The sequence below is a fragment of the Dendrobium catenatum genome, unplaced genomic scaffold (assembly GCF_001605985.2).
Source record: "Dendrobium catenatum unplaced genomic scaffold, ASM160598v2 fragScaff_scaffold_1221, whole genome shotgun sequence".
In the NCBI taxonomy this organism is placed as follows: Eukaryota; Viridiplantae; Streptophyta; class Magnoliopsida; order Asparagales; family Orchidaceae; genus Dendrobium; species Dendrobium catenatum.
In genome coordinates, this window is record NW_021319683.1 from 472,123 (window position 1) to 493,731 (window position 21,609).

General features: G+C 35.6%; 1 protein-coding gene across 1 annotated transcript; it reads left to right on the forward strand.

Annotated features, from left to right (window-relative positions):
- Window positions 1-3,009: 3,009 nt before the first annotated feature.
- Window positions 3,010-9,517, forward strand: LOC110100274 (GDP-L-galactose phosphorylase 2). Its single transcript, XM_020827710.2, has 7 exons — window positions 3,010-3,201; window positions 7,936-8,036; window positions 8,120-8,179; window positions 8,260-8,502; window positions 8,582-8,767; window positions 8,842-9,090; window positions 9,185-9,517. The coding sequence occupies exons 1-7, from the start codon at window positions 3,093-3,095 to the stop codon at window positions 9,404-9,406; spliced, it is 1,170 nt and encodes a 389-aa protein (XP_020683369.1). The 5' UTR covers window positions 3,010-3,092; the 3' UTR covers window positions 9,407-9,517.
- Window positions 9,518-21,609: the final 12,092 nt, after the last annotated feature.

The following is a 21,609-nucleotide window of genomic DNA, read 5'->3' on the forward strand; positions in this document are numbered from 1 at the left end:
ACAAATATGACAACAATAATAGCAAGTCTATATCCCACTACGTGGGGTCGCATATATGAAACATTTTTCTATACATTGCATTATATGTTAGGAATCAAATTCTCATTTAAATCAAATAAAGAAAGATCATTTCAAATATTTTATAACCAAGTCTTTTCAGATTTATCTCTACCCGTTTTAACAAAAGCCAAATCTAATATATCTATTTTTCTGATTGGGTGATTAGATGATCATCGTTTTAGTGACCAAATCATCCAAGGCTAACTCTCTCTAATCTTATTTTTTCACTGGAAATACTCTAACTTTTTCATGTATATGTTCATTTCATATTCTGCCTCTAAGAGTAAAGTCAATCATTTACTTGAGCATCATCATCTCCACAACATTTAACTTAACATTATGCTTATCTTTTAATGACAAACATTCTGCACCAAGAAGCATTATAAGTCTCACCATCAATTGGTAAAATTTTCTCTTAAATTTGAGGGGAGACTTTCCCATTACACAACCCTGATGCATTCCTTCGCTTTAATGTGTACTCTTATTAATGACTTGATCAAAATTTAAACAAATATGAAATAAGAAAAAAATATAAGTCTTTTATTAAAAAAAAAAGAATTTACTCTTATATTTGTCGGGCCATCAAATAAACATGACAATTTCTGACCGAATTAGCCTGAACATAAATATTTTTGGAGGCTCATTTAAGCAGCTCTAAAGGATTATAAATTTATTTTACAGCCTATTCAAAGGTGGATTAATTATTTTGTGCAGACATCGGACTCCGTTCCGAAGCAAATCATAGCACATTACATCAATTATTTATTTTGTATCGAGTTTATATACCCACTGTATACTGAATAATGTAACGAGCAGTGGCGGTGCCAGAAAATTTATCAAAGGGGGGCCTAAATTATTTATTTTAAAATTTTTCTCAACTTTTTTCATCCGAATTTGATACTGACATAGGCAGTTTTTTTAAAAAATCAATTATTATCTAAAAAGTTATAATATTAAATATAAGATAATTAGGATTAAACTCAATTATCCTTATTGATACGTCATCACAAAATTAGCTTAATCGGGCACGAATCTCGAGGCAAAAGCTAGTTGGAGACTTCAAAAATTAAATCCAAGAGCATCCGAACTCCGATTTCAACGAGCTTATAGTCAAACTGAGCGTCTCGGAAATACGAACCCAACGACACCAAGATCGATCCAATCCGAACCCAAATGAGTCCGAATTAAGGGTTCAAAGCGATGTCGGAAGGTTCAAACCGCAATTTGAGTTGCCAAACGGTCTTCGATTTTGATGAGCTTATACTTGAATCGAACGGCTCGACGAGACGAATCCAAAGAGCCCAAGATCACTAAATTCCGATATCATTAAGGCCTCCAAATGTCCAACGAACGGTGCACGATCGTAGGATTCAATATCGGCCGTCAATTTGACCACTCCCTATTCGCCCTTGATCTCACACATATTTACGGACCATGCCACTCCAGAAAATCTATAAATAGAGCCCTCATTCTTCACAAGAAAGCATCTAAGCAAGAGGGAGAAGAAGAGAAGAGAAGGAGGGAGAGAAGGAAGGAGTTCCTCCTCGACAGCCGCCGGACCACCGCAGAACCTCGCCGGACCACCGCCGGACCACCGCAGGAATCTCGTCGGACCACCGCCGGACCACCGCAGGAACCTCGTCGGACCACCACAGGACCTCGCCGGACCACCACCTTAAGGCCCGACGTTCAGTCCCTACTTCTTGCCAAAGACCCAACGTCTTGTTCAAGGCCCGACATTCAGCCCCTACTTCCTGCCAAAGACCCGACGTCCTGTTCAAGACCCTACACTTAGTCCCTACGTTCTGCTGAAGACTCGACGTCCTACTCAGGGCCCGACATTCAGTCCCTACGTCCTGCCGAGGACTCGACGTCTTACTTAAGTAATTAATTGTAATCTGTTCCCCCCTGGAGGTGATCCAGTCCTTTGTAACAAATTCAACATCTAGTGGAATCATTTTCAACTGGGCTAGGCCTCGTGGTTTTTTCCCTTTTAAGGGTTTTCCACATAAAAAATCTTGTGTTCTCTGTGTGTGCTAGTTATACGTACAACACTAAGACGTATAATCAAATCTCTATCGCCGCGTAATTTCTAGCCCGCAACACTTATCAAACTCAAATGCTTTTTTTTATTTCTTCTTCATCTTTATTGTTATTCTCATTCATAGTATTTGATGCTTTTGAGTTCATTGATCGCTTGAAATATCTTTTCATAGATGTTCAAACTCATACTCAAACATCCCCTAAGTGCATATATCTATTATTTAGATATAAATCTGAAGAATTCGAACAAGGCAACTAGAAAAAATTTATATTTTAATGAATACAAACGAAATAGAACTAACATAGGCAAACAATATGAAACAAAAATAGATTCGTAAATGACATCAGATTGTATAACCATCATGCAGAATTGATTTTACCTAAAATTCACTTCAAGAATGAAAGTTGCATATCAGTTTTCAAACATTAAATAGATTCGTTAGCAGAATCCAACCTTTCCTGGTTATTATAACCTAATCACTTCAAGATGCTGCCTTTGAGACATTAGATAAAAGGGTAATCAATTATAATAGGGCTAAAAATAAGAATAAAAAAAAACATGAAATAATCAATGATTAGAGAAAAAAGAGAATAAAAGGAGCATGAAGGCCTTCACGCTTGAAATACTTGAAAGGTGCATACAAATTCCCTGCCAATACATGAAAAAATTCTTACTACAACAAAGACAGCAAGTGCTCACCCTTTTGAACCATATCAGCTTTTTTTAGGGGGGGCACCTCCCTCCGCCTATGGTAACGAGCTCTAATTAGCTTCTAAATAAAGAATTACGTCCCATGTCGGCGCAGAATAATTTCTACCAAAGGTGAGTAGAGATTAAACTATCTACTCAAATATGCTATTCATGAAAATCGAAGTAGCATAAGGGTATCGTAGTTGAGTGGATGTGGTTTTTTTTTTTATGACGAGAAAGTAATCCGCTTAGCGGATTGTAAATCCCGGTCAACACTTAAATCGATAACCACTAGAATATGTCTTCCAACGGCGCCAATGAAGAGAGGAGAGATGCCAATGAGGGAAATAGCGAAGGGAGGGAAGAATGTGATCGTGACCGCCTCATAGAATGCTTACTTCTTCATGGTAATCTCATCACTTCTACTCATCAATAATCTGGAATAAATAAGCTTGAGCAAACAGTGGCATTTGTTACTTCGCAACTTTTAGAAAAGGATTGTGATCTTTTTCATTTCTTTTCTCAACAAGGGCAAGGATATTAAAGGTTTTCAAAAAAGGGATTTTGGCCTTTTCGGTATCCTATCTAACAACAAAAGCATTAATCCCCTCTTTAGAGCCCATGCTCCAAAGATTTCACAAGCATAGTCGCATCTGTTAAGTAATACTAGCTTAGGTTTGGCGTTCGATTCTTTGGGGAAGTTCTAATTGAAAGGCGGGAGATGTTAGTGTAGCAGAGTTATTGTACCTCGTGCAAGATTCTTTTTTTTTTTTTTTTTTTGAGAAATAAAGACCTTGATTTGTTATCTGTTCGTTTGTTAATCTAATGCATTGGGTATTTCAGAAGCATTCTTAATTTGTATATAAGCTATCAAAAAATATATTTTAGAGCATCTCCCAAAGTAATTATCCTTGTATATTATTCTTAGAAAAGCATAGGAGAGTATTGATTTAGTTCATATCACATGAAAAATAAATTGAGGTACAAATATTGGGTTGAAAATGAACTTGACTATTGGTGTATCTTTTCACTCTCTAGGAATTCTTCTTGAGTTTCTTCAAAACTTACAGTACTTCAAACAAAAAATAATCTCCAAAATTATAATGCTTGTGTATTTCGGTGGATTATTTGTGAATGAAATGTATAGCTTTTTTTGCTAGAACAAATAAATTCGTCACTATATGCCCTGGTGTAGGTTATTGAATACATGACTCTGAAAGAGGACGACATAGGTCTAGAGAAACAAGGTCTCCCTCTGACTGCTTCCAATCAATTGCAAAGTGTTGGCATAGTGCATCCTAGTTGTTAGAAGCATGTGTTAGGACAAACTCACTTGTTTGTATAAAGATTTTCATCAAATAGAAATAATTTGAACTACAAAGTAATAACAAAGAGATTAAGGCTTCGTTAGGGACGACTTTTTTATTGTTTCTTGAAACAGCTTTTTATAATAAAAATTAAAATTTTTGTACTAGAAAGCTACTTCAAAAAGCAGTAAAAAAGCCGTCCCAAACGAAGCCTAAGTTGAATAGAATATACTAAAATTTATGTGGTTGAGTAATATGATTGGCTGTTCAGGGGAGAGGAGAGAGGGTCTAAACCACCATCAAGAAGCTACATATAATTAAAATCGAATAGAGCACAAAAATGTTCTTCCCAAAGCTAAGTACACATAGTCTTGCTAAAAGATATCATAAATATCCCAAGCCAAATGAGTAGGAAAGTTTTTTAATCTTGTAGAAAGATGAGAGCATCATGGAGAGCTAATAGTTATAGAGATCTATGTCATGTCAAAATAAAAACCAAATGCACTTAAAAGAAGGAACATCACAAGTCCTCTCTCATTTATTATTTGTTATTTGATAGTAGCTGACTATGGCCAACTACAATTCCTCTTTTCTTATTCTATTTATTTAAAACAACATATAACTTCAAGTTTGACTTCAAGTTAGTTTCGAATATACTTTTTTTAATTTATTTTTATGAAGAATAAAGGATAATTTGTATTTATCCTAAAATTTTGCATTATAATTTTCTTTGCTGATTGATTTTTGCTGATGATATTCTTCTTGTTGATAAGACTGGAGAGGGAGTTGAAGGTAAACTTGAATTATGGAGGTCAATCTTAGAGTCAAAAGGTTTTCAATTGAGTAGATCTAAATCAAATACATGGAGTGTAATTTTAGTAGTAATAGATCTAGTGGGGGCATTGTGATTTTGGGCAATCAAGTCATTAATAAGAGTACTCGTTTTAGATATCTTTGATATATTGTTCAGAGTGATGGTGAAATAGATGAGGATATTATTAGTAGAATTCATGTTGGACTTAGATTTGGAAAGTGACCTAACTTGGCACAACCATCTTGGACATCCAACATCCATCAATGAATTCTAGGAACATATTACCATTTAATGTATCTACTACATACAGTATTAAAACATCTATCATTATTTTTTCTAATGCATGGGTACCGTCTCCAATCCTTTCTCATCAATGATCTTTTCTATATATGTTTTGTATATCTTCTAAAATTAAAATCTGAAATTATAAATAAATTCATACAATTTTAACATATAGTTGAATGACAACACAATACTCCCATAAAAATAGTGTGCTCTAATGGTAGTGAAAAATACCCTAATGATACCCTTCAAAATGTGCTTGCTTAAAGGGATATCATTTACCATTGATGTTGTCCATAGACCCTAGAACAAAATGGATTCACTGAACAAAAAATATCATCACCTCATAGAAATCATTTGTACTCTTATGCTCAACACATACACTACCATGAATTATGAGTAGACATACTCCTCATTGTTGTCTATAAAGAAAGAATGATTCTGGCCGATACTTTCTGTTGCTTTAGTTCTAAAAGTTACTTTGATTGTGGTAGGTAACCTTAACTCTAATTATGTTTTCGATGATTTTGCATTTTTTCAAATTTTTTTCTTCAAAAGCTAATTAAAATGCAATATTTTATATTCTAGTGAACTTTCATTATGTAACTTTTGACATGTGGTAGATATCATCATCTTGAACAATTGGACTAGTTCATATTAAAATTTTACTAATTAATTTTGCATATATATTATTTTATTAAAAATGAGCGGAATAATACTAAGCACAAAATTATTAGGAGCAAGCATACTACATTTGGATTTGAAATAAATGATATATATTAATTTTCTATTCTTCTAATCTAAAATGTATTTTGATACATAATATATGCATGTTGACGAGTATACTGAATATATCTACATGCTTTGATAATTGCATATGATGTATACATGATGTCTGTTATTATGATTACATGATATAAAATGTGTGTTAAAATAAAAACGGCTGGCCAGAAATAATTGACTGATTCAAGTTGACTTGAACATATTATCCAATACAGGAGGGTGGGTTGATGAGTTTTCTCTTAAATAAAATTTATGGTGTAATTCTAAGTGATGTGAAAAGAGAGGTATAATGAAATTAAATGATATGATATAGTATGTCGACGGTCAGGAAGTGATAACTTTTTACATAAAAGCTATCTAACTTGTGACCTGTGATATAAGACTGATTCCTAATAATATAGCTGATATGATTAAGACCAATTCATGTTTGATCTAAAGGGCCTATTGGACTTGATATAAGAAAAATATCATAAGTAGTCAAATATTATGCCTTACTTATACATATGACATGAGCATAAATAATAAATTCCATATATGATATGATATAATATGAAAGGAACATGATACAAGATATGAATGATACATATCATGATATGAATGATACATATGTATGATAAGACTGATAAAACTAATACAATGGCACATAATACACATGAAATACATGATATACATAATACATTGTACTTGATATAAAGTATGATGTACATGCATTAACTCGGTACATCGTGCATCGAACATAGGCATAATATTTGCTTGATTTGATAAGTATGCTTACATACATGAGTGATATATACATAGAAATAAAATATAAATGCTGAACATTTATATATTTTGTATGAGTGTGGGAATGATATAATATACTGATCCTATATATTAATAATCATTGATTCTAAGCTACATTGTTTGTATTGATTTTTATTGCTCATATGAAATGAAATTGTTCATATATATTGATTGTTATCTATTCTCACTATTGAATGTTTATATTGATCTAAATTTAATGACTACATGCATGTTGTTTCTATTGATTTGCATTACTTGTAGTTACAAGTTGTAAGTTCTGATAACCTACTCAGCTGTTAGGTCACTCTGTGTTTTTTACATATTTTTGATAAGATGTCAAGATTAAGGGAAGTGAGGTTGAACTAGATTTTCAGGTTGGATCATCAATCTTTGAGTAGGTTATAATGAGCCATCATACTCATCTATGTGATCACAACACCACCATGCCTACCAACCCATCCCAGCTATTTGAGAACTTGCAAAACATTAACAGCATAGTAGAACTAAGAAACCTGAGAAGAATATAACGCAAAAGAATTCTTCCTATTCCGTATACTCTACCACTATTACATTTTCTATTTATATATAACAAAATAAGAAGAATAAATAATTGCAGTGACAGAGGTAGTCAAGGACCAACGTATTAGAATAGGGATTAGTATAAACTAAACTTGTACCTGAAGCATTTCTTATTTGCTCTTTCACCTATATAAACACTGTACCAATACATAATTCGAATATACAGTTTTCCCTCTATTTTCTCTTAGCTGCTCTGTCTTCTTCCTCCGGCCATCTCTCTCTTTCCCTTTCACAACGGTCCCTTGAGACTTGAGAGCTCTATAAAGGATTAATGGAAGATTGCTTTAATAACAAAAAGTAATATTTATGGCTGCTCCACTAGTGCTGCTCCATTACTTGTATCACTTTATCACTATTCACTCATAACTGCACAAACCAACCTAACCTCTCATAATGCTAATTGGCTCTGCCAACAGTGGCAGAAACAGTTGTTCTACTTGTGTAAATACACCACCATTATAGCCCATGATATTAATGAAAATAGAAAACAATTTTCTATCTTTCTTCTCTGTTTTTCTGTTCATTTCTTAGTTACTTCAGCCTCAATGTCTTAAGTTTACACTTTTATTGCCCAAACTACTCGATGTCTGTAGGAGGCCAACTTCCATTGTATACTTTCAGCAGGAGTCAAGAGGGTCCGAATCTGCTATCAAAAGAGCCTCACGAATCCTTCCTCAACAAACTTCTTCAACGGGCATGTAGTTTTTTTTTTGGCTTTTGTATGGTTATGATTTTCAAATATATCCTGTTGAGATAGATTATAACCATTTATTACAGTGGGAAGAAAAAAATGATAGAGGACTATTCCATCATGACATTGCTGCCTGTGAAAGCAAGGTCTGAGGAACATATCGATCCTTCTTTCATTGGTTAATAATCTCTGGCATGCGTATTATACTACATTGACTTTGTCACAGATACTACCTGGAGAATATGGATTTATAGTGCGGCTAATTGAAGGCCGTGACATAAAGAAGAGACCAACAGAGTATCGAATGAACAAGGTTCTCCAGCCCTTTGATGAGAAAAAGTTCAATTTCACCAAAATTGCCCAGGCTGAAGTTATTTGTAGGTTCGAAGAGAGTGATAAGAACATAACAAACTATGTTGATGCTGCTCCGATCCTTGCTCATGACTCTGTAAATATCATTGCAATCAATGTATGTAGAACTTTAACTGCACTTGTATTTCATATTTTTCCATGGTTTAGCTAGGGAATCAATCTCTTTGTTCTTACAGGTGAGTCCTATTGGATATGGTCATATTCTTTTGATACCTCGTATATTTGAACGTTTACCACAGAGAATGGACAGAGATAGCCTCTTGCTCTCTCTTCACCTGGCAAGGGAGGCTGCAAGTCCTAACTTCAAAATCGGTTATAATAGTCTTGGTGCTTTTGCCACCATCAACCACCTTCATTTCCAGGTTTCTCTTCTAAACATCTGGGATAGAATTTATAAGCATTGTCTTTAACTTGGCTGACTTATCCATTATGACAGGCTTTTCATTTGCCAATGCTGTTATCAGCTGAGAAGGCTTCCACCGAATGTATTGCAACTTTAAGGGGTGGTGTGAAGATCCTTCGACTCTTAAACTATCCTGTAAAAGGCTTTGTTTATGAAGGAGGAACCAATTTGCAGGATTTAGCTTATACTGTTTGCAATACTTGCACGTTTTTAGAAGTGAACAATCAGCCTTACAATATGCTCATATCAGATTCAGGAAAGCGCATATTCGTCTTTTTGCAGGTAACATAAATTGTTCAACATATAATGTTTTGGTTTTTCAGTATTTTTGTTTCAGGCGACTGTATTAAAAGCAAATAAAATAAAATTGAAGCAGTGTTATGCTGAGAGACAAGCACTTGGAAAAGTAAGCCAAGAGATTCTTGACACCCAAGTAAACCCAGCTGCATGGGAGATTAGCGGCTATTTAGTGATGAAGAGGAGAAAAGACTACGAGGAAGCTTCTGAGCAGAATATATGCGGGTTCTTTGCAGAGGTTTCTTTGTCTGATAAATTTGAGGAACTACAGGAATCAGTTGTGCAAGCCCTTAAAAGATGAATGGATGTGTCACTGAAAAGAACTGGGAAACGGAGTTTTGTGGATATGTCTAATGTATCTTTGATGTTTTGCTCGTCTTTTACTATTCAAAATTCTGAACTTTTTGCATTAGCAAAATATCCTTATTATTCTAAAAAATTATAGAGCTTATCACTCATCATAAGCAGACCAATACACTCATCATAAGCAGACCAATCAAGTGAGAAAACTTCATTTCACAGCACTGTTGAGGATGAGTAAACACCACAACAACGAAACAAGCAAGTAAAAGTAGCGGAAAGTAAAAGGACATCAGGATTTAACATGAAAAAATTCAAAATAGGGAAGAAAACCACTGAGCCACGCCACACCAAGAAATCCACTATGAAATAAGAGAGAAATAAGTACAGATCTTTCTTCCCTCTCGCTCTTTTCTTGCTTCTCTTCTCACATCCACTGCTCTCAATATCTACACACTCTCAAAATACAAGGTCAAGTAAATAATCCCAAGCGACCCAACCCTTAAGAAAAATGAGAAAGAAAACTGTCCAGTCAATCTCAAAGTGCTATGGCGCCTGTTTGGAGTGCTGCGGTGCTTGAACCTCTGTCTTGATCCATGACAGTGCCAGTGTCATATATATACCATTGCGGTGCTTTGCTCTTGTCGTTCAGCGCTGAGGCGCTCAAGAACACAACGTCTGAGTACATAGTGTCGGGGCGCTATGGTAAACAACGTCGGGGAGTTTGATTAAAAAAAATTTTGGGTACAATGCACCCAAACCCAAGTGGGGGCAAACCCCTTGCACATTCAATGAGCACGAGAAACTTGAGGTTAGAGGCAACAAAACAACCCGACTGATCAACACAATCAGATTCCACACATAACAAGCATAGTTTTTTGTGAGATTGTCTCATGGTTAGTATGCGTACAACGCCAAAGTCAAATTCATACTCCTATAAAAAATGCTGCTACTTGATGATACAATAATAAAAAAATAAAAGAGAATAAATACTATTAAGAGAGAATAGATGTCAGTTTTTTTAAGTCATATACTTTTAATATAATATTTTTCTAATATTATTTTTTAAATAAGCATTATATGCTAGCACTCCCTCCCAAATCAATGCATAAATATTTGTTTGCTTTACTATATCACAGTAGCTAGAAATAGGTTATGTCCTATAGCTTTGTTAAAGATATCCATCATTTGTTTTGAATTCAAAGTATGAGTAGCAATCTTCCTACAAAGCCCATCGTATCATATGAAATGACAATTAATCTAAATGTTTGGTCATTTTATGAAAGATTATTGATATTGCATATGGCCGCACAATTGTTAAAAATAATAATAATAATAATAAACTTAGTTATGAGAACATTAATTTCTAAAAGGCATGATCAACATCATCTCATATATATAAATGAGCTATAACTTTAACATTGGATCTAAGGGTGTCAATTATTGGCCCGACACGATAACCTGACTCGAAGTCGATCTGAAAAGTCTAGTTTGGAGTCGATTCATTTAATAAACGAGTTGGGTTCTGTTTGAAAAATTGGATTGGGCCCAGATCAACCAGCTAACCTGAATTTGACCCAAGTTCTTACTGCATTCCTACACCCACACAAGCTCCAAAGCTCTGCTGCACTACCTACACATCCACACCGCACCTGCACAAGCAACTGTGCGACATCACCCGCAGCTCGCGCTTGCATCCCGGGTCCCCGCATCCACGCTCGCATTCTTAGATGGATTGAGGCTTGAATAAGTGAAATCCCCCTTAAAATTTTGCTTAGTTGTTAGATTAAGGGTTACTTTTATTCTTCTAATGGTATTGGGTAAGGATGTTCTTTATTCTCTTTTCTTTTTAACCTTTGCCATGGATCATCTCATGGCAATTTGGACGAAAAAAAAAAAAAATCTCACAAATTTAAGCCTATTTCCCATGGTTGGATAGTCTTAGTCCTTTAATCTACATTGATGGCTTACCTGTTTCTTATCCTCTTTTGAAATCTTTTGTGGTTGAAAATCTATCATAAGAAATTTGATATATTCATTACAAATTCTGTTAATAACCATAACAATTTAGTTGTGTTCTTATTGGTTTTAGCTCGGGCACTTGTCCCTCCAAGTATATGAGGATTCCAATCCCTACCTTTAGATGACCTCTTAAGGATTTTCATCATCTCCTCGATAAAATCATATGTTGGCTGGAAGGTTAGAAGCATAAGCTACTATCTTTTAGTGGTATATTGAAACCCTTAAATTCTATTATAGGCAATTATCTCCTATGTATATTGATCTATATTTGTCTTTCTTCTCAAAGCTACTTGAAAAAAAAAAATCTCCAATCATATATTCATCTTTGTTTTTAGAATGAGTCTCATAATAAACTTTAAATTATTTCTTAGTACAAATGTGGTACAACTAAGTGCAAAGAAAGGCTCATTTTCCCTTCTATTGTCAATGTATTTGCTAAAATAAAGTTATTTTAGGTCTTATGAATGTTTTCTTTACCACTTCACAATATTCTTCTTATACTGATCTAGTTTATACCATTGGAAAGATCACAATAATAGGTTGCACAACTCTCCTAATTCATCCCTAGAAATGCTTCCCTCAATAGTTATCTTTCCTAAATTGTGTAATTAGATAGATGTGGATATATAACTGATGATATCAGCATACAGCAAAAACTAATGTAATATCATTGTTGCTTCTTCTCCAACTTTTGCTTCTCTTCCATTCATTTATGTTGTTGGCGTATGGTTTTGCTTTTTGGTTAGCCCCTGCCCCTATGTTATTCTTATATTTCATATGTGATGTTCTCCACTTATTGGCTTTTGATGGTTATGGCTTATCTCTTGGTTCATTCTCAAAGTATGGAGCGTGATAAACTTTGTTTTTATTTATGTGTCCATATGCTCCTTTTTTAAAGATAAAGATGATTTATGATATGTTTGGGATAGCTTTTTAGTTTTTTTTTTCTTCCTTATGACCGTCATTATTTTTTACTATTTTCAAGAATTTTTGTGGTGGAAAGTTGTTTTTTTTTTCAACCATAGCAATGAAGTTATTTTCTCCGCAACAAAATTTTAACCAACTTTATAAACCGTTGCAACCGTCCCAAACAAACTATAGAAGTCTCTGTTTGAACTAAGTGCAGACCTGCGCTCACGTCTAAACTCTACATTGGAGCACTCAGACTCGTGCTCACATCTTGATTTCGCTGGCTATATGTCGGGTTCACCGTTCACGTTGGGTCGGATCAACTTGGTAACCAGTGCAAGTTGGGTCTGGGTCTAGATTTTTGACTCATTTATAAAACTAGGTCGGGTTTAGGTTAATCCATTTGAATCGAGGTCAATGTTGGGTTCAATCTGAACCCGACACGAAAATCTATTTTGACACCCCTGTTTAAACAATGCTGCTTGTTTAACCCAGCTGGGCGAAGTTGATTTTGCTCATTTTTGTAGCTTTCTTGTTCTGAGCCTATCTCAATGCGGCCTCTCTTATTTTGTCATTGCTTGGTCTTTTGGGCTCTGTATGGCACGTCTTTCTCTCTTTTGGAGATCTTTTCTAGTGGCTGTTTAAAGCCGGTGCGTGTTACTTTTGATCTCTTTTATTTTATCAGTATGTAATTGATTTCTTTTTCTTTAACATATTGAGCTGCGTCTTTTAATCTTTTGAAAAAGGTTTGTAATTAAAAAGCAAATAGTGGGGCATGGCCAGGGGTGTAAGTGAGCCAAACTGGCTCGCTCCACTTATTTATTTGCTCGGGAGCCTAGTTCATCAAGCTTATGAGTCGAGCTCGAGTCCGAGCTTGAGCTGGCTCGAATAATAATCATATTTTTTTTAATATTAAACATTTCATATTTTTTTTTCTAAATTTTGTCTAAGTTTTAAAAATCTCGTTTAAGTTTTAAAATTCCTTCTCATGGCTTGCAAGCCGGCTCTAACTCTTTTATAGTGAGATGAGTTCGAGCTCGCTTTCCAACTGGCGAGCCGTGCTTGATAAGGATCTAAACTCGATTGGACTCATTTACACCCCTAGACATGATCGAGTGGTTCCAGCTTTTACTCATCAAATTCATTAATCTATTAATTTTTATCAATTTGATTTAATTTCCACTAGAATTTCCTGCACATCCTGAATTTCAAATAAAATATAATTTTAGTTCCGAACTAATCAGCAGCCCGCCATAACTATTACTAGTCGCAGGTGTAAGTCTATTTCTGCTGTCACATTGGAAGATGATGAGACGTCACAAATCTGCGAGTATTAAGTAGAAAAATATTGCTGATAGTCAACAATAATTTTCCTCGACAATTACCGTAACAGTTTTTATTTAGATTGCCTGATTGTGGATTGGATCAAGTAGATATTATATTTGTTTTTTAGATTATCCCACTCTCATTTTTTAGATTTAGGTTTAATTAGGGACAGCGCTTTTATTGTTTCAGATTGTGATCAAAATTTTTATTTGATAATCATTTTTTATTATTTAAAAAAATTATGTATTATAAAGCTGTTTTTTATCATAATTTTTCAAAAAATTAATTTCTCTATTATAGCTTTCTAAAAAGAATAAAAAACATTGTTTTTGGAACGGATATCCACCTGCTGCCACTCTCGAAAGGGCGCTGGTGGCGTGACTAATCCTTGGCTAATCTAAAAGAGACACCTACAACAGAAACCTCCTGGTCAGTATTTGGTTGGGCTCAACTTAAGGAACAATTATTAGGTCCTCCGACCGGACGTAGAGCTACGTCCGGTCGGAGCTAAAATCACATCAAAAAATGAGAAATACCGAGTAATACCAAACAATAACGAGGAATACCATCATGTGAAGACCCGATACCGACTTATACCGAGCTATACCGAGTTATACAAAAAAATATCGAGTTTTTCCTAGAAAAAACTCGGTATTTTTTGTATAACTCGGTATTGCTTGGTATAACTCGTTATTGGTGTTCACAGAGCGGTATTCCTCGTTATTACCAAATAATACCTAGCAATACCGAGCAAATACCAAGTTTTTTGGCGGAATGTTAGTGTCGACCGCACGTAGCTCTACGTCCGGTCGGAGGACCTAATAATTGTTCCAACTTAAGAGGTGCTGCTGCTCAAGGGAAATCGAGCACAGATTGGAGGGTTCCCAACCGTACTCGTCCACCAATCAAGCTAATAACAGTGGATTAAAGAAAAAACATTTTAAAACATCAGTGTAGACTTAGAAATTTTTTTATTTTTGTTAGTCTTATAGTGTATTTTTATGGATAATTGAGCTACATCACATTAATTTAAAAATATATATATATGAAAAGCCATGGGACGAGGAGTGATAGTGTATATTATGAAATTGTATGTAACCCTCATCTAAAGCACTACGTGTATTTATTGTTTGGTCTATATAGTTAGGTAAATCATTAAGTCTTCTGAGATCCGACAAGGTCTTAAGTTTGATGTTTGAAATCCTCCATCGGCCATTTACTAAAAGAGGGCAGGTGTCCAATCTCCCACCTACTGCCCGTCTTCCCATTAAAGCATTAAGTGAGAGCTGGGAGATTTTTTTTTATTTGATAATGGACATTAGAAATATATATCATATGTTTGTCTTCTTTTTTTTATATATTTAATATATCTAAAAATTTGTTTGAGGTAACGTTATTCTTTTGATCATATATGAATTTGTTCAAATCTATTAAAATATCCACATGATGGTCATAGGGTGCCTTTTCGAGCAAGCGCGCTATCGCTTGACTCCTTTTCTCCTCATCAAATTAAGCCTCATCCAATGGAGTAATTATTCTGTGGGGACACTGAACGTCGTCCAGAGACCAATCAGAATGCGACGTCAGACTCTGCTTGGTAACTGGCTCGGTAATACTTGGTGCCGTTCGGTACTGTTGACGTACCGCATTCTTTGTCTTAGTAAGTCTTCACCAAAAAGCGCATTGTTGGTCATGCGATGTCTTCTTTAACGAGTTTTATTTGCTATGCTTTCTCCAATGAAATCTAACCACAAACTTTCCTTCATTTTCATGCAAGTCAAGTCAAATGAACCTATTCTTAAACCAATGTTCGAATTTAAATTAACTTGGTCAACGATCTACTTTAACGCACAAAATATTATTCCTTCTTTAAAAATAATTTTATAAGAAATAAATTTTTAGATATATTTCTTTAACAATAAATATAATTTTTTTTTTCAATTTCTCAATATATGATGTCATTTTTAAAAAAATTTAGTTGTAATAGAGTAATATTCTTTTATTTGAAATTCAAATAAAAAGTCATTTGTACTATCTCGCAAAATAGATTTAATTTTGAGGAGAAGGAATGCCGTGTAGTGCGCGTGTGATGGGGCCTTACTACAGCATGAACCAAAATACCACATCTTTAATGAATGAAGATCATCAATCTTTAGTAAATTCACTCATTTAATATAAATCTGATATGTCGCAACTCCTAGGACTTTCGTGGGGCTTCACTTCAATTTGTCATCATAGCCTTTTATTTATTTATTTATTTTTATTGATGTGTGAGAATTTGGAGCCACAGAGAGATAATTGTGTGCGGACACCGGATGGAAAGCACGATTACTATAACAGCTGCGCTCTAATTGTGTTTTTACTGTTGATAGAGATAAAATCGGACAGTTTTATCCGTCCGATATCTGCATACAATAAAAGTCTTGGAGCCACAACTCATTCCAATCATAACAAAACTTTTTTCGATTTATTATAAATTGGAATTTTGAGATTGGGTAAGCAGCTAGATATTCGACGGAAGTTCTTCCTCCCCTCTCACCCGCGCTCGAATCCTCTTAACGTCCTTAAAAAAAAGATTTTTTATCTCAGTTTTGCTCATTTCTGTATTTTAAATTGCTTTTTATAATAAACTATTTTCATCTGCTCATTAAAAAATTTGCCACTAAAATTTTATTTTAGATAAATTTCTTCCTGATTCTTAAAATTATTTTCTAATAAAAAATAAAATTTCTCTAAGCCTTGGCCTGATTCTTTCCTAGCTGGCATAGCATACCAACAATGATTTATTTCTCTTGCGTCTAGGAGTATTCGCGGCGGTAGAGAAATATGAAGTTTAACGTCTCAGCGTTGTACGAAAATCCGGCACGCAATCAGATAAGAGAGATGTTCTAGCATTTATGAGACATCAAGATCTTTACGTGAAAACCCCCTAAAAAGGGGGGAAAACCACGAGGCCTAGCCCAGTTTTATTGAATCCACTAGTATTGCAGTTGATTACAAATGAGGCCCTTCATTGGGAGAAGGCATTAGCTTGATGTACATTTTATAGAGTACATTACAAGATGTGAATACAAAGAATCATTATTGACGTGTTTGTTTGGTTGGGTGTACCATAGTCTGGTGATGGAGGTCAGAAAGACTGTAGTCTACGGACGACGTAAGTCCGGAGGACCGTAGTCGGATGGCGGAGGAGGTCCGAAGGACTGTAGTAGGTGGGCGACGTAAATCAGAAGAACCGTAGTCGGTGGGCGACGGAGGTCGGAAAGATTGTAGTCGGCGGGCGACGGCGACGGAGGTCGGAAGGCTTGTAGTCGGTGGACGACGTAAGTCAGAAGGACCGTAGTCGGCGGGTAACAGAGGTCGGAAAGACTGTAGTCGGGGGGTAACATAAGTCAGGAGGATCGTAGTCGGCTAGCGACGGAGGTTACAAGGACTGTAGTTGGTGGGTGACGTAAGTCAGAAGGACCTGACGGAGGTTGGAAAGACTGTAGTCGGCGGGCAACATAAGTCAGGATCGAGCGTAATCGGCTGGCGACGGAGGTCGAAAGGACCGTTGTCTTGTGATGGAGGTTGGAAGGACTGTGTCTGACGATGAAGGTTAGAAGGACGGCGTCACGTAGAAGTACAACAATGGAAAGAAATCCATCTTCGGATATACGTCCAGCGAAAGTCAGATAACTGGTAGAAGTACGACGTCAGGTAAAAACTTGGCGAAGAGTGAAGGTCCGGTGTCGGGTAGAAGTCTGACGTTTGTTGGTGGCTGAGGAGAACTCCGTCATCACTTGAGCGGAATTTCGGCGTCAGGAGGGAACTCTGTCGTTAATTGGGAAGAATTTCAGCATCCCGTGGAAGTTGGGTAGAATTCTGGCGTCCCGTGGAAGTCGGACAGAATTCCGGCGTCACTTGGAGTTCGAACAACTCCGGCGGTGGTCGAGGAGGAGTCTATTCCCTTATATTCTTCTCTTCTTCTCCTCCTTGCTTCCCTCCCTTGCACTTGCTTCTTCTTGCTTGGGTCCCCTCTCAAGAGAAATGAGAGGTCTATTTATAGATTTTCTAGAGTGTCATGGCATGTAAATAGATGAGAGATCAGGGGCATATATGGAGTGGTTAGAATGAAAGGTCGATATTGAATCATTCGATCGTGGACCGTTTATCAGACATTTGAAGGTCTTAATGACTCTGGAATTTGAAGATATTGGGCTTGTTGGATTTGTCTCAGCGAGCCGCTCGATTCGACCATAAGCTCGTCAAGTTTGGAGACCGTTTGGTAACTCGATCAATTTGTGGTAGGAACTTTCCAACAGTGCTTTTGGTCCTTGATTTGGACTCATTTGGGCTCGGATTGAGTTGAATTTGGTGTCGTTGGGTTTGTATTTGCGAGATGCTCAGTTTGACTATAAGTTTACTGAAATCGGAGTTCAAGTGATCCCGAATTTAATTTTTGAAGCTTCTGGCTTTATTTTGCCTCGAGATTCGTGCCCGATCAAAATAATTTCTTGATGACATATATCAATTTCCTTACTCGGCTCCATTATAGCCATACATAGACATCTGATTGCTGTTTTTTTTTTTTCTCCACAGCTTATTCTTTCACTTGCTTGCTCGATCTTTCCTCTCTAATCTTAGACCATCTCCAAATGGAATGACAAATTACTGTTTGTCGTTCTTCCGTCACTCCAACCGAGCAGTAATTATGCCACTATTTCATCGCGGGTGAACAGTATGACTATATTATTGACATCAGATGAATGGAATTACACGCCCCCGTCCCCACCCCCCAAAATAAATAAATAAATAAATCAGCCCATACTCACCTCCATAACCCCTCCCTCTCCTATAAATTTTGCCGCAGCTTATCAACACAGCACCTTTCCAAGAAAATGAAGACAAATTTCATCCTTCTCTGCTTGGTCTCTGCTCTTCTGCTGAGCTATGCTCCGACCGCCATGCCATTAACCTGCGACCCATATCAGCTAAGTTCCTGCGCTGGCCCTATCTTCAGCGGCTCTCAACCGAGTGCCACTTGCTGCAACAGTCTCAAGAAGGAACAACCTTGCTTCTGCCAGTTCCTGAGTAACCCAAATCTTAGCCCATATATCAACTCTGAAAATGGCCGAACGGTTGCTGCTTACTGCAAAGTGTCAATTCCTAGCTGTTGATCTCTGCCCTTTGAGGTTTTCGAGAGCTATAAATCTGGCTAGCTTACCTGTTATGTCGTATTACTATAAATAAGGTGCAGGCTTTCCTCGTGCATGCAGCACATATTATCGTTCTGAATGTTGTTGTATTTTAATAAAACTCTTTTTATGCTTAATTGCCTTTACAAATGTAAGAATCTCGGGGTGAGTAAAATAATTCGGACTGGATTTGTGTGAAGGAGCTAGCAAGGTTCTATAATAGCTGAAGTTTAAATGATCATATTGCTGCAGGAGTAATATATGACAAACTATCAGAAGAAATTAGCTAAACAGAGAAACACTTACAGAGAGAGAGAGATGATTGATCTAAGACTCTCAGTCAGCTTATACAAGTATTAGAAGAATAAAATGATAAAATCCAAAGCTACTCTTTAGAGCTCAGATCACCTAACAATCTAAGTTCATTAAAAGAGACCTCGAGCTTTCTACGGCTTGTACAAGATAAACAAATTTACAAAAAATAACTATGAGCTAGTGGTCTCTACCAATCACAATTATAAGACAACCTAATAACAAGTTAGGGCGGCTAGAAGCCAGGACTCAAAAAAAGGTCCAAAAAGAGAGTTTAAGTTCAGCCTCCTTGCTCAAAAAATGAACAAGCTACAAATCTGACAATCCACCGTTAACTTGCCATAGAGAAATGCAAAGAGCAGTAGTTTATCAAATTGTGATAAAATCGGCCGAAATACCTGCAACAAAACAAAAAAATTATCCCAAAAAGGAACAAAAAGACAATATATATGCTCATAAACTAATTCCAACAGAATACCATTCGATCATCATGAATACAAAATCGTTACAGTCACACCATGTGTTGATCGAGCCTTTGATTTTGCTATTAAGCTTCGTTTGGTTCGGCTTTCTTACCACTTAAAGTAGCTTTTAATAAAAAAAATTGATTTTTTTTGTCCTAAAAAGTTGTTTTAAGAAATAATAAGAAAGCCGGGCCAAACAAATATTTGACACAAATTTTTTTTTCTTTTTTATATTTGACACAATTTTTTCTAATGAATTTTAGTTTAAGAAATAAGAGTTTTTTTAGGCGTAATGGATTTTTTGTTTTAGCTAGATAATTGTTTTATTATACGAGAACAAATACTATCTCGCCTAATATACTTATCAGTGTAATTAACTATCACGCAGTTGTTGACATTGATTTTTGTCAAACTCTTGGATCAAAAGGTTGACTTGGTCAAATTGACCAAGCCAAGACCCAAGATCCCTCCCATCTAATTCAGTGGGTCAAACTGAGTTTGCTGAGCCCAAACCCAGGTCTTGGGTCAACCCTTAACTTGGTCAACCTAAGTCTCCCTTGGTCAACTTTAGCCTATATAAGTCAAATTCATGGAATTTAATACCTTAATTTATGTGCTAACCTAATCTTAAACAATTTAATAATTCTTATTTTAAAATCGATTATCATATATTTATTCTCTCTATTTTATTATTCTTCACAAAACTTGTTATATTTGATTTTTTAACTTTGAATATTTATATTTGTCTATGAATATGTCTAATAGATGAATTTCCTTAACTTTAGCATAAAAAGAATTACATATATATATATATCAAGCTCTAGTAATACCTCCTATAAAAATGCCATAGAAGTAGAGCCTTTTGCAATTCTATCATTCCCTCGTCCCAACCCTCTTAAAAATCTTGGTAGCTATTCAATCATCCATTGAGCCAATTATAACTTGGCAGGTTCTTTATGGTCCAAGAAAAAGAGCAATATGATTAGCAAATATATGTCTCAGTTAGATCAACTATATAACTTGAGTTTTGTGAGGTTGATAGAATGAGATCAAACTCACAAAGTCAATTTGAATGGAAGGAGAGTCTACAATCTATTTGTAAAGAATTTTTTGGTACTATCTTATATTATATATAACTTATATTCTATATTTAAAACTCTGTTACAAATATAACTTATATTCTATATAAATTTCATATACTTAATTATTCAAAAAAAAAAAAAACAAATTAAAACCCACAGAGGGCCTACCAGAGGGGCCTTGGGTTAAAAAAAAAAAAAAAAAAAAAAAGGATTACATAATCCTTAAAAGGGATCTCCAGCTTCCTACTGCTCATAAGAGCTACAATCAAAAAAGCAAAAAGAAAACCTATAAGGCGATGATCCCTAAAACTAAGAGTTACACAAAAACCTAGTAACACGCTAGGGCTGAAATAAAAAAACACCCAAAAAAGAAATTGACAATAATTAACATTCAGATTACAATTCCTGTAAAAAAAACAAAAATAAACCTCGCAATCTTCTGAAACATCAACATCTCACCCTTTGTATCCATCCCTTCAGCACAAAGTCTGCATCCAACCTGCAAAACAAAAAAACTTCAAAACCACCAAAAATTGTTAAACACCTTCAGATCCATATATAAACTAGAGAAAACCAACCTACCAAAATTGCTAGAGAAGACCTCACGCTCAAAACTACTCCCAACCCACAATTTGATGTAAAGAAAATCATAACAGAAGAAACACCAAAAAACCCAGCCTTGACTAATAAACCCAGAAAGCCAAAAACTCAAAACTAATACCAACCACATGGAACAAACGAAAATCATAACGACCTGGGACAAACTCTCCCAGCAGCTAAAACTCCCATAACAATAAAACCAACTCCCATGAATCAGGAACCCGGCAAGCAAGACCCATCATAAACAACCACAAAAAACATCGTAAAAGAACCACACCATCACGTAATCCAATCATGATATCTGATATAAGG